Raw genomic sequence first — 13,662 nt, forward strand, 5'->3', positions numbered from 1 at the left:
AAAGGAAACACAGAGCTAGTGATGTCCATGAGTTCAAGACTTCAGGCAGTCGCTGCCAACCAAGGGTTCACAACCAAATATTAAAAATTAACATTTTATTTTCAAGTATTTAATTTGTGCAATTACTTTGAATGAGTTTAAAAAATGCTTTAGTTCCTCACATTTTTATTAAATCACTTTGTTCAACCCAAAGAATTAAACTGAAAATCTGAACTTCAACTGCATCTGAATTGTGTTGTTCAGAATCCATTGTGGTAATGTACAGAACAAAAATGTTAAAAATGTTTCTGTCCAAATATATCTGGACCTAACTTTAATTATGAAGAACTAAATATTTGTTGGCATAAAAATCAGTGATGTATAGCCTTAGTCATTGTTTTTCTGATAGCTTTTTTAATATCCTTGTTCCTTATACTATAGATGATGGGATTTAGCATCGGAGTCACGACTGTGTAAAGGATGGTCACAACTCTGTCTTGTTCTGAAGAAGAAAAAGATCTGGGATGTAGATGTATAAATATGATGGTGCCATAGTAGAGAGATACCACCAGTACGTGGGAGGCACATGTCGAGAACACCTTTTGACGTGCCTTATTAGAACGGATTTTTAAGACCGTTATGGTAATGCAAATATAAGTAAAGAGTATTAACAAAAAAGAACCAAGAGCAACTATAGCACCTGCGATATACTCTGCCAACTCATTGTAAAAAATATCACGACAGGAAAGTCGAAGGAGTGGAGGCATCTCACAAAAAAAATGACTGATGAGATTTGAGTTACAGTAGGGAAGTTGAAAGGTTAAAAATGTAAGGATAAATGAGTTTATAAAACTCAAAATCCAACATCCAGTGACCAAACCTAAACACAGTCTCCTGTCCATGATTGATGAGTAGCGTAGTGGGTTACATATAGCGATATATCTATCATATGCCATGATGGCCAGGAGAAAACATTCAGTGCCACCTAAAGCCAAATGAAAATACATTTGTACTGCACATCCCAGAAAAGAAATACTTCTATCTTGGGATATTGTGTTTACTAAAATCTTAGGGACTACTGTGGAGGAAAAGCAAATGTCAATCAATGAAAGGTTACTCAAGAAAAAGTACATTGGAACATGAAGTTTGGGGTTGAGTTTAACCACAATTATCAATGTAAGATTTGCGACTAAGGTTAATATGTACATAATCAAAAACAACATGAAGAAAACAATCTGAAGAATAAAAATGTTAGAAAGTCCCAGAAGAATAAATGTTCTCACCAAAGTTTGGTTTACATGGTCAACAGCATTGTCATACATATTTTTGGAGGGTCAAATTGGGTCTACTAGTCAAATACTAGTCTTGAGAATAATGGAATATACCTCAATTTGAACTAAGAATTAAAATCCTTATAAAGTGGCTTATGGGCTCCAAAATGTAAAAAAAAATAAATCTGAATAAAAAAGTGGAAGAAATAGTAAAGATTACAAAAATAAAGTAACAAATTCCTCCAAAATATAACACTGTGACACATATAAGGCTGCTAATAGACACCTGGGCTTAACACTAGTATGCTGAGCAACCGAATTTTGGAAAAGATAGCCGGTAGTGCCAATTTTCTGATGGAAATTTTTTAGGAAATCAGATAGTTAGAATTGTCATCACATTGTGTTCCCATAAGCTCCATGTGAGAAGCTGGGTATACAAATAATTTAGGTAATGGCTTTAAATACTATCTGACACTAATTCTGTTCCTATGAGCAAAGTCCAATTAAAAATGTACAATTTGTTTGGCTTTGACGACATGAGAGCCTCAACCCAATTAGCTGTGCAGAATTGTCTTTGGAGAGAGGCCATCAAACAACTGAGAAAGCAATTCTTTAGAGTCTATGTTGGTTTAGTTTGAAATCTTTATTTAGAAATCTTGAACTAAAATAAACTGAGTTTTAAGCTGGTGTCACACTAAACGACAGCGACAACGACGTCGCTGTTACGTCACCATTTTCGGTGACGTAACAGCGACCTTGTAAGTCGCTGTTATGATCGCTGCTTAGCTGTCAAACACAGCAGAAGCAGCGATCATAACGTCGCTGTGCTACATGTGCAGAGAGCAGGGAGCCGCGCTTAGCGCTGGCTCCTTGCTCTCCTGCAGCACACATCGGGTTAATTAACCCGATGTGTGCTGCAGCTACATGTCACAGTTCAGAGAGCAGGGAGCCGCGCTTAGCGCTGGCTCCTTGCTCTCCTGCAGCACACATCGGGTTAATTAACCCGATGTGTGCTGCAGCTACATGTCACAGTGCAGAGAGCAGGGAGCCGCGCGCACTGCTTAGCGCTGGCTCCTTGCTCTCCTTGCTACAGTATGCATCGGGTTAATTACCCGATGCATACTGCAGCCACATGTCACAGTGCAGGAGCCGGCGCTGGCAGCAAGAGCGGAGGCTGGTAACCAGCGTAAACATCGGGTAACCAGGGAAAGGTCTTCCCTTGGTTACCCGATGTTTACGCTGGTTACAGCTTACCGCAGCTGCCAGTGCCGGCTCCTGATCGCTTCATTTCGTCGCTCTCTCGCTGTCACACACAGCGATGTGTGTGTCACAGCGGGAGAGTGACGACCAAAAAATGAAGCTGGACATTCAGCAACGACCGGCGACCTCACAGCAGGGGCCAGGTCGTTGCTGGATGTCACACACAGCGACAGCGACGGGACGTCGCTGCAACGTCACAGAAAATGGTGACGTAGCAGCGACGTCGTTGTCGTCGTCGTTATGTGTGACACCAGCTTTAGGGTGTTACTTTAAAAAAATGATCAATATTCGTAAGTTAATAATAGTTGTATTATCTTGTTTGGTATTAACCTCTAGTATCTCACAGCAGATAAAATCTTTCAAATGAAAGATTAGGTGATTATTTGTTGTTCATCATAAATTTCACATCTGAAGCCTAGGAAAAGAAATGTATTCCAAGCTATCACTATATGATAAATAGACAACCCAAGTATGGGGAGATGGCCACTATAAGATCAATGGGTCCTCAGAGATTTGAAAACACCTCTAAAGACCCAACAGTTTTGACCTTTAGGCATGGGCTGGATTTTTTTAAATATTGGTTTCTTACAAGTTCATGTATTGAGACATATGCAAGTGCGTTACTTTTTGCTAGATGCTGAAGAATACTGACAGTTTTGAAATGTTTATTCCACAATTAGTGAGGTGGATTCTCGAAACCTCTTGTCCAGGTGAGAAGAACAGTTAGAAGCTGTTGAGACTAGATGTCAGCTGGATGAATGGCGACTGTAGAGCCTGGAGAATCACAAATCTTAGCAGATAGTAGTCTTCTTGATGAGAGAAAAAATGAGTTAGTCTGGAAACTTATGGTAGAGATTTAGGAAGTTGAGAGTACAATAGAGTTGTACCACATCACTTGTGGTGATGTAGTAAAGCCCAACAGCCCATCAATAAAGCATAACTCGGTATGTCAGGAGACTGTGGAGATGTAGTTGAAACTAGCAACATTGCAGAGATGTGTGTACCAAATAGCCAATGCAAAGCTGGCTTAGGGAATTAGTCCACACTAGTGGCATGGATACAAATTAACAGAATACTGAGACAGTATCCGGCAGTCTAAGCAGGGCAATAGTGCCTGAGAGTGTTACCTAAGAGGTGCGCACAGGGCTATATATATATGCAAAAGGAGAACAATGAGCAGAAAATGCTGAATAAAATAATATTTTTATCTGTAGTCAAAGTGCACAGTGCATAAATTATTTTTAGAAATGTAATACAAAGGATATATAAAAGAGGACAAGGGGATCAAACAACTGGGCAGTTGCAATTAAAGTGCAATTCAGCTATAAAGGTAATAAAGTGACCATGTGCATAAGTATAGCCCTATGTAAATTATTACCTAATTCACATTGCTTAAAATGGTGGTGAGAAGTAAATGTGTATATATGACGCCCTGGATTAGCCAGGTAGTCACAGGTAGACCCCCGCATTACAGCGGTCCACTAAAAAGGAGTCATCAGCCAACCACATTAAACCCTAGTCACCTTCCTCAGTGCTTGATGGACACACCAGGGGGCGGAGCCAGGCAGTTGGCATGCCCACCGACGAGTTCTGAGGGCTTGAGGCAGGAAACACGAGCAGTTCAGTGGAGAGTTCAGTTTTAGTATGAGGAGTTGAGTTGAGAGTTCAGTGAAGGAGAGAGGAGGCAGGCCTGTGTGACAGGTCTGCAACTGACTGTGAGGTGTGAGGGTCGTAGCCCGAACACCCTGGCTGGGAGGCAAGTGGTGGCCTCAGCCTACAGGAGCCAGAAAGACGGCTCGGTGGAACCGTGGTAGACCGGGACAGGGTAGTGGCCCGCCGGTACCGACCCGGGGCACCGACTCAGAACCGGAGAACACAGGGGGGTACTCAGCCCTGAAACGAGGTCCAGAATCCACTGGACTGAGTTAATTCACTGATTGCGGTCTGGACTATTGGTCCTTTCCCACCCAAGTCCCGACTGAAGACAACAGCCCATCGAGGGGGATAGAAAGCCACGGCACAGGCAGAGAGATCCCACGGGCCAGCGTCTGCGGGCAAACGGGCTCTCCCGACATATACACAGCCAGGTAGCGGACTCCCGTCACTGAAGCGCAGGCAGTCTATATCTACACAACACAGGAGCAGGAGAAAGGCAGAGACCACCATCCGGGTGGGGGACTCGACCGCAGCCGGCTGTGGGTACCAACCACCATCAACTTGGTTTACCACTGACTCGTGTGTGTCAATAACAGTGAGTACAACAGTGCCCTCCAGCCGCGCACATTACCCTACACCTCCCAGCTATGTTCCCAACGGGTTCCGGGGGCCATCATCCCTGCCCACGGAGGGGTTAACATCTTGCTGCACCACCATCTCCCCCAGGTGCCCCGCAACTGCAGTGGTGGTGTCTACACTTTCACCAAATCCCGTGGGTGGCGTCACGAACTCAAGCGCGGCTCCGGCCATGCACCTACCTAAGCCCCGACCGAAAAGCGCCAGCATCCCCCTTCCACAGCGATGTGATCCCGGGTCTGGAGGTGCTCGAGTCACCCACTAACGAGCCCGGATCCGAGCGGCTCGGCTGTGGCCGAGCGCGGGGCGGTACATATATTACACCATGAAAACAGTCCAACCATTTAAAATTATATGGGTAGTTGATACTATACACAAAATTGGAATAGAGAAGAGACCAGTTAACTATCAAAATTGAATGGCTAGGAAACTCCAAACGCCAAAAGTATATGTAAGAAACTGATCCAGACGTTCAGCAATGTGGATTCACAGGAGGAGAAGTTACAATAGGGGGAATCTCCCAAAGGAAGATCCGTTGTAAAAGACAGCAAAGGAGAAATACATGACTTTGGAGCTGAAAAGCACATGTAAAGAGCAGATAAACAGAACAGATTAACAGAACATTACTGTTATGTGGAGCAGTGTGAAATTCCCTGACATACGTTTCGCGGCCTACGGCCGTGAAGCCGACCGCTTCATCAAAGGAGAAAGGTGAAACGTAGTGCACACTTCCGCAGCGCACCTTTTAAATCCGTCTGCCAGTAGCAATAGGCTAAGGCAGAACGTTATTGCAGTGCCCGGGTATGACGGCGCATGCGCGAGCGCACCAGCCGACCCCGATGACACCACCGCGGCAGTTAATGTGTCGGAGCGCACGCGCGGAGATCGAGACTGGTTGTCAAGGCATCTGCGCATGCGCAGACACACGGAAGATGCCGCGGTGATGCACAGGGGCAGGTGGCGGGCACGCGCACGCACATGCACACAACCAAGGCACAAAGGTGAATGAGACATAAGCATATGGTGGATATGAAGCAATACAAGACAATAGACATTACTTGCAAAGTAGCTAAGTAGATAAAGCGCAGAATGCCAAAACATATAAAATCAATGTTCAAATGAAGATGTCAACACTCTTCATGCAGGAGCCATGATATCGCCAATGGTTCAAAGAAGAGAAGGAGAGTCCTCAGTAGGTATTATATCTCAAAATATTGCAATCCATTTCGTGGTGCAAGAGGAAAAGTGCAAGGGTAAGAAAGTAACACTAAAAAATGATAAATAACACATAAAAGAATTAATAAGAACAAAATCCCAACAGCTCCACACAAAATGTGTGGTTCAAGGTACTAAAATTAGATTATCACAAATGTTTAGTCAATTATTAAATTAAAAGGTCGAAGCATGATGCATTTATAAAAAGGACGCAAAACTCACAGCTTCATTGAGGCCACGTGAGGTGACTGTGTTGAGAGCCACGATCCACTTAGTCTCCCTCTGTGCTAGCAAGTTTTTGATGTTACCACCTCGGATGCCACCTTGGACCACATTAATACCACGTATTTTCAAGGTTTTTGGATCACAACCGTGGTATCTTTTGAAGTGACGGGGTATGGTCTTTAGGAGGGAAATGCCCTCTAATGTCTTGGCTGTGCTAATGTCCCTCACATGTTTCCTCACTCGCACTCGTACCTCCCTTGATGTAAGACCAACATAAATAAGTTGGCAGCTGCATGTGGCATAATATATAACATTTTCGGTGCTGCAGGAAATGCGGTGTCTAATTTCAAAACATCTTCTGGAGTCAGAGCTAGCGAATGAGTTACAGCGAAGGACATTAGCGCAGGCAAGACAGTGCCCACACGGGAAGCAGCCCAAAACAGGACCACTTGAATTACAAAAATTGGACTTTTTGCTACAAGAAGGTCCTTAAGATTTGTTGCCCTTCTAGCTATCACCAGAGGTGCTGATGTTAAAGAACGTGCCAGAATGGGATCTGTTTGAAGGATGGACCAATGTTACACATTTCCTGCCACCCACAATTAAAAGTTGAAATAAATCAGGGATTAGGGTCCGTCACAATATGTTTGGGTGGTCGATGTAGCAAGGAAGGTCTACTGGTATGTTTGGCCCTAAGGTATCCCCTTTTGACACAGCGACGACTGTACCCCCTCTCTGTGAATCTTACTTTTAGGTCATCAGCTTGTAATTCAAATTTGGCATCAGAGGAACAGATTCGTCGCATCCTCGAGAACTGTCCGGTTGGGATAGCCCTAATCGTAGATCCAGTGTGGCCATAGGAGGCGTGAAGGAGAGCATTTACCGATGTAGATTTGCGAAAAACATCCGTCTGTATTCTCTGATTCACGTCAACCTCCAGACAGATGTCTAGGAAATCAATACGACTGGTGCTAAGTTTGTATGTTAATTTGATGTTATAGGAGTTAGAATTAAGGCACTGAACGAATGAGTCAAGCTGCTCCACCGTGCCCTGCCAGAACATCAAGATGTCATCGATCTATCTAAGCCAGCACTGCGCATGGGCAGCGGCCTGAACGCCCTCGTCGCCAAAAACCTGACTCTCCCAGTATTCTAGGAACAGGTTGGCGTACGAAGGCGCACAAGCCACGCCCATCGCAGTGCCACGCCTCTGGAGATAAAAAACATCCTCAAAGGTGAAACAATTATGTGTCAGGGCAAAGTGGAGCAGCTCAACTACAAGCTCATTCAAACCTGAATCCCGACTGGACATCTCTAGGAAAAAATGAACCGCTCTGATGCCATCATTATGATGTATACACGTATACAATGACTCCACGTCCATCATAATGATGGACATGTCAGTCTCCATTGAAATACCGTCGACCCTTGTAAGGACATCCGTCGTGTCTGTTACAAATGAAGGTAGTAACTCAACCAAAGGTTTAAGGTAGAAATCGATGAACCTGCATATAGGGTCGCAGAGTCCATCGATTCCTGACACGATCGGACGTCCAGGAGGGTCGACGGCATTCTTATGGATCTTGGGGAGGAGGTACAGTGTTGGCATCTTAGGGAATTTTACCGTCAGGCCATCTAGCATTTTTTTTGGATATGGTGCCTGCCTCAAAGGCTTTAATAAGAATTTTATACAATTGGGTTGAGAAAGAGGTGGTGGGATTATAATGTTTTATAGGTCTGCCTGTCCCTCAGTGGTCTAAATACCTCTTTTTCATAAAGATGAAGAGGCCAGATCACAATGTTGCCCCCTTTGTCTGCTGCTTTGAAAATCACATCATCGAACCCTTGTAATTGTTTGAGGGCTTTCCTCTGAGGACCGGAAAGATTATCCTGTCCATATCGTGTAGATATTTTTTTAAAATCATCTGTTACAAGTTTCGTGAAAATTTCCACTGCAGTGCAGACAGACAAAGGGGGGAACCTTGATGGCCTGGGATGGAGGAATGTGGGAGACCTACCTAAGTCAGTGGTTTGTTCGAGAAGCAAATCTTCCAAAACTGCAAGAGCCTCCTATTCCAGGTCGCTCATGGTCTCCTGAAAGGTAGACCTCTTATTATGGAGATTCTTCAAAATAAGTTTCCTCAAAAATAAGTGCAAATCGTTCAAAGCTGTAAAATAATGGAATGAGTTAACAGGAGAAAAAGTGAGTCCCAATGATAAAACCTCGATCTGCTCCTCTGAAAGGACATGGGTGCAAAGATTTATTACCTGTAGTTTTTTCCCTTTATTATCCATGTATTTCCCAGAACCAGAACTCAAAGTGCCATATTTCTTGTAACCGGTCTTGGTGGTTATACCCCCACCTCCTTCAGCATGGCTTGGTCCCTCAGAGGTCACTGATCATGCTTCGTCAATTGAGCTCACTGATCTTAAAGAAGCTGACCTGGAACGCGATTTAGAACCAAGATGGGAGTATGAGCGTGCTCTTGCAGTATTGAATCTCCACCTGTAAACCCGGTTGGTCTGCTTATTGGCCACATCCCTCTGGAACTTTGTTGTTTTCTACTCCATCATTTCCTTCTCACACCTCTGTGACTCTGCATCCATATCCAAATAAAATTTCTGTAAGGCCTCCCCTGACACATTTGACTTAATGGTCATCAGAAGTCCATCCATCTCAGACTCGATTTCGGAGAGGTTAGTACTACACTGATCACGCAATAGTATGAGGAAGCCTGTAGAGCAGTTATGCACCAGGTCTTCCCATTTCGTCTTAAAGACAATATCGTCAATTTCAAAGGAAGGGAAGACCTGGACACGTAGACCATGTGGAACAAGGCCCCTTTGAATGTACCTGTCCAAATATGCATGGTTCCACCATGTCCGAACACGTTTTTGTAATAAAACCTTGAATTTATGCATCGCTTCTCGTGTGTCCTTATTAGAAACACTGGCAGGTATATCAACCCCGTCCTCTTTAAACACATTATTAACTTGTAATAGCCACGTAGAATTGCAGGCTCGGAAATCCATGATGGAGGATGCTGTGAGAAACACAGAAACAATAATGAATAACTTAATTTCCATAAGGATAACACAGATTGAAGACCAGGATGGGAGGAGCCCACCCGGTCAGCAGCAGCTCTTGATAACGGTCATATGCAAAAGGAGAACAATGAGCAAAAAATGCTGAATAAAAAATTATTTTTATTTGTAGTCAAAGTCCACCGGACATCTCGAGGAAAAAACGAACCGCTCTGATGCCATCGTCAGGGCTACATATATGCCTATATGGCTTTTGCACTTGGGTTAATAGACTCACTGCTTGTCCAGACATCTCAGTCTATATTCAGATTGTGTTCCATCAATTTCAGCCCTACTTCCAGAAGCCTTTGATGGGCAGGTAGCTTGGTTCTTAGTGTAGTACCATTTCCTAGGTATATGAAATTCACTACCCAAAAGCAGTTACTCAGTAGCATGTTTGGTATTTGAAAAGTAAAGAAGCACTACATTCTTTTAGCCATCCCCCAAAAAATTATTGTTTGAGACCAGAAGTAGGATTGGTGATTAGAAAGTACAGAAGCCATTAATTTTTTATTCTTTTAAGCATTCTCCTTTTTGGGTATCAGCAACACGTTGGGGTATTTATAAAGTGAAGAAGCAATGGCTTATTTTACCCATATATAATGCATTAATTTAGTACTGTCAGGTTTTATATATTTACTCAATAGAGGGTAAAGTTTTCAACTGCAGCACTACAGTATGGAGCACAATGGACAGGTAGCCAGAGACAAAAGCCAGTCCCGACTATTAGCAATGGCAGATCTAACCAGCAATATCAAATGAAGGCATGGGTTAATCCTCATGATTCTATTATTCATTTTCACAAATATAAGGCTTTCCAAACGTTTGGCTGCTTCAGTGTGATGACACTACCTGCTGCACCAAATACCTTCCTTGACAGTACATTGGAAGCTGGATGATAACAGTTCCTATCATTAGTCAAATCAGCTGACCCAAAAGTCAGTGAGGTCGGAGCTCCATGTATCTACCATAGAAAGGGCACAGTCTAACTGAATTTTGTTGTTCAGATGACAAATTTCATTTTGTTGATGTGTATCACATTGGTGCAGAAGATGGAAAAACTGGTCCACCATGTTCGATAACCTGTATTGGCTTCTGCTATGGCTACTGCTTTTGATAATTGTTCTTGTGGTAGCAGTGGCAGAACAAAAGACAACCAGCATGGAGGTGGATAAATCCATCTTTGAGGTTGTGTTGCTGCCAATGGCATGGGGAACAGTACATGAGTAGAGGGAAGAATGGATTCAATGAAATTTAAAAAAATTCTTGATGCAGACATACCACCATCTGTAACAAAGCTGAAGTTGAAATGAGGATGGCTTCTAAAAATGGATAATAATGATCCTAAACACACATCAAAATCCACAATACACGACCTCAAAAGGTTCAAGCTGAAGGTATTACAATGGCTCTCACATTCCCCTGATCTAAACCTGTTTGAAAATCTGTGGCGAGACCTCAAAAGAGCAGTGTATGCAAGACGAGCCAGGAATCTCACAGAACTGGAAGATGTTTCCAAGGTAGAGCAGTGTATGCAAGACGAGCCAGGAATCTCACAGAACTGGAAGATATTTTCAAGGCAGAATTGAGGAAAATCTCTCAAAAAAGAATTGAAATGCTGGCTACAAAAAGCATCTACTGTACATGCTGTGATACTTACCAAAGGGGTGATACTACGTTCTAACCATGCGGGGTGAAATTACTTGAAGGTGAATCTCATAAGAATTTAGATTCACTGGAATCAATTTCAAATTGACAATTTTCTTCCAAGAATCAGATGGCACTTGGCCCTTTAAGTCTGGGTCTGTGAAAAAAAAAATCGGACTGCACTTGGATGACATCTGAGTGTGGACCGATTTTAAGAACTGACATAATGGAGAAAGTGCAGAAACTACTTTTTCCTGTACAATACTGAGAAAAACTGATCCCATTCTGATACGACTGTAATCAAACTCCAATCAGATGACCATAATCGGACCGTTTCCTATGATGGAGATAAAATGGTCCTGTACACCTATACTTAAAGGCACTGGCCTAGCCAGAATATTTGTACATCTTGGGTCTACTAGGCCTTGTCATGTTATGATTATAATGACCACATTAGAGATAGTTAGTTTAGACATCACTCCACGTCATGTTGTCAAGTGAAGTTCAGTGGGTGACAGAAGTATCAGACTCAACACGACGAGTGGACAACAAATTATGGACCTGTGCAAACAAAGTGAGTAATAAAAGAGATCATTCGTTTTTTTTTTCGCCCCACATTTATTATGTTCTGGGGTCTTTCAAGGCTCCAGAGCACAATCAGATGCATTCAACTCACATTTATGCCAACTCAACTTCCATGTCAAATTTTAATATCAGCACATTTCCTTATCAATACTCTCAGTATGCATTAGCACCTATACCTGATCATGATCCAAAAAGGTAGCTGTACCATATGAACCTATAGCACTTAAGGTTGGATGAGTATCTATTTGAGCATCCTTGGTGTTGTGTTACAGCAATACAGTAGAAGTCTTCCCATTATATTCTTCAGCTACATTGCTTGTTGTTGGGGCACAATATATTTACATGTTCTAAAAACCTTGGGGTTTCATACCATGGAGTCCAAAAGGCACAAACAGTCAAGATGACACTGTCATAAAATTTAATACAAACCTGCATACTGTAGCTTATGAAGGCATATTTGCTTACTATATGTATAGCAGTTAGTTCTTTCATTAGTCAATCTCTGACTCTGGTGTATAACCCCTTAACGACCTATGATGGATAAACACGATGTATCTATATATGTCCTCGGTTGCTTCTCTCCCTTTGATGTGGGCACACGCGCTGAGCCCACATCTTTCTCCTCACATGTCGGCTGATCTGATCATGTGCAACTAACAGTCGTGCTGTCAAACTCTGACAGCATGATCTAACACGTTCCATCAGGAACTTGTTCCCTGCCACTGTTGGTGGTCCATGAAGTGATTGCGGGCACTAATGGGTTGTCATGACAGCATGAGTTTAGCTGATTTTCCTAGGATCTGATCCCATATGCCGACATTACCCAGAGAATTCACATGTTTGATATAATATAAGGTATGTCCGGACAGGCACCACCTCCTGATCTCGCCCTCTCTCTTTTTTTCCCTTTTTTCCTTTTTCTCTTTTTCATTAATTTTTCTTCCTCCTCTAGTTATCTCCGCACGGAGGGCGTTACATTCTTGCAGCCACCCTACATGTTTACTAGGTTGCCATCCTAGTGTACGTCAAGGTGAGCGTCCTTACCATGTTCTCTGTACGGTCACCCCATGGCACTTCCATACTCACCATGTTGCATCACAACAATAATCATTAGGTTTTATGTATTTTTATAGGTGGTATCACCAATGTCTAAATTGCATGTATTGGACCCTTGTCTCTATGGTTTTCTCATCACCTATGGTCCCTGATTTTCATATTTTGCCTTTTGTACCTTGACAAATGTAGCCATCTATTTGCAAATGACTAAATTCCTTTCTTTGTTTTGTTTTTTTCATCTGTAAATAATATATTTAGCCTGTCCGACCTGATGAAGGCTTGTTAGCCGAAACGTCGACACCTGGCGGACAATTGTACAGCACCGTTTTTTCACATTTCTGCACTTACAAAATGAAATAAAAGAAAAGGATTTTGACATCCAACTACTGCATTCTTTTTTGGTTTATGGGAAATTGGTAGTGTGCCGGAGTTAGCCTCTCATGACTGTTTATTTTCTCCCGAGCACCTACAAGAGGTGATGCGATGTCTTCATTCCCTCACTAATGAGTTTAGCTGATGACTCCTTTCACTGTCATGACTCACTTCCTGTGAATGACGCCAGTGCCCCTGCAAACGTCCCTCAAGTCGTCCTGGAAAAACCAAGCCCTCATATGGCTATATTGTTGGAAAAAATAAAAAAACGTATGGCTCTTGGAATAAGGCATACATATCAAACTCTGTCCCACAGGCCAAATGTGTCCCACAGGGTAATTATATTTTTCCCTCGAAGCAGGGGTATCATGAGCATCAAAGCCCGCCATGGAAGTCAGAAGAGGAGATTGAGGCTGCGATGCCAGGAATCAGTTTTAGGTTAGTAAAATTATTTTTATTTTTATATTATATGATTGTGGATGCCATCATACTATATATAAGGAGAAGTGGGAGCCATAATAAAGTACATAAGAGGTTATGGAGGTCATCATAATATATATATAAGGAGAAGTGGGGTCATAAAGTATATAGAAGACTGAGGGAAACAGAATACTAGAGTTGAGCGATGTTCGAGGTTCGAGGTTCGCCAATATCATGTTCGAGTGATTTTGGGGGT

The 13,662-nt window shown here is 42.7% G+C and overlaps 1 protein-coding gene across 1 annotated transcript; it reads right to left on the minus strand.

The window, feature by feature from the left end:
- Positions 1-350: 350 nt before the first annotated feature.
- LOC142257589 (olfactory receptor 5V1-like) lies at positions 351-1,301 on the minus strand. Its single transcript, XM_075329726.1, has one exon. The coding sequence runs from the start codon at positions 1,299-1,301 to the stop codon at positions 351-353; it is 951 nt and encodes a 316-aa protein (XP_075185841.1).
- Positions 1,302-13,662: the final 12,361 nt, after the last annotated feature.

This window comes from Anomaloglossus baeobatrachus, chromosome 12, assembly GCF_048569485.1.
Source record: "Anomaloglossus baeobatrachus isolate aAnoBae1 chromosome 12, aAnoBae1.hap1, whole genome shotgun sequence".
NCBI lineage: Eukaryota > Metazoa > Chordata > Amphibia > Anura > Aromobatidae > Anomaloglossus > Anomaloglossus baeobatrachus.

Coding starts and splice junctions, on each gene's coding strand:
- LOC142257589 (XM_075329726.1), bottom strand. CDS start 1,301: ATGTATGACAATGCTGTTGACCATGTAAACCAAACTTTGGTGAGAACA.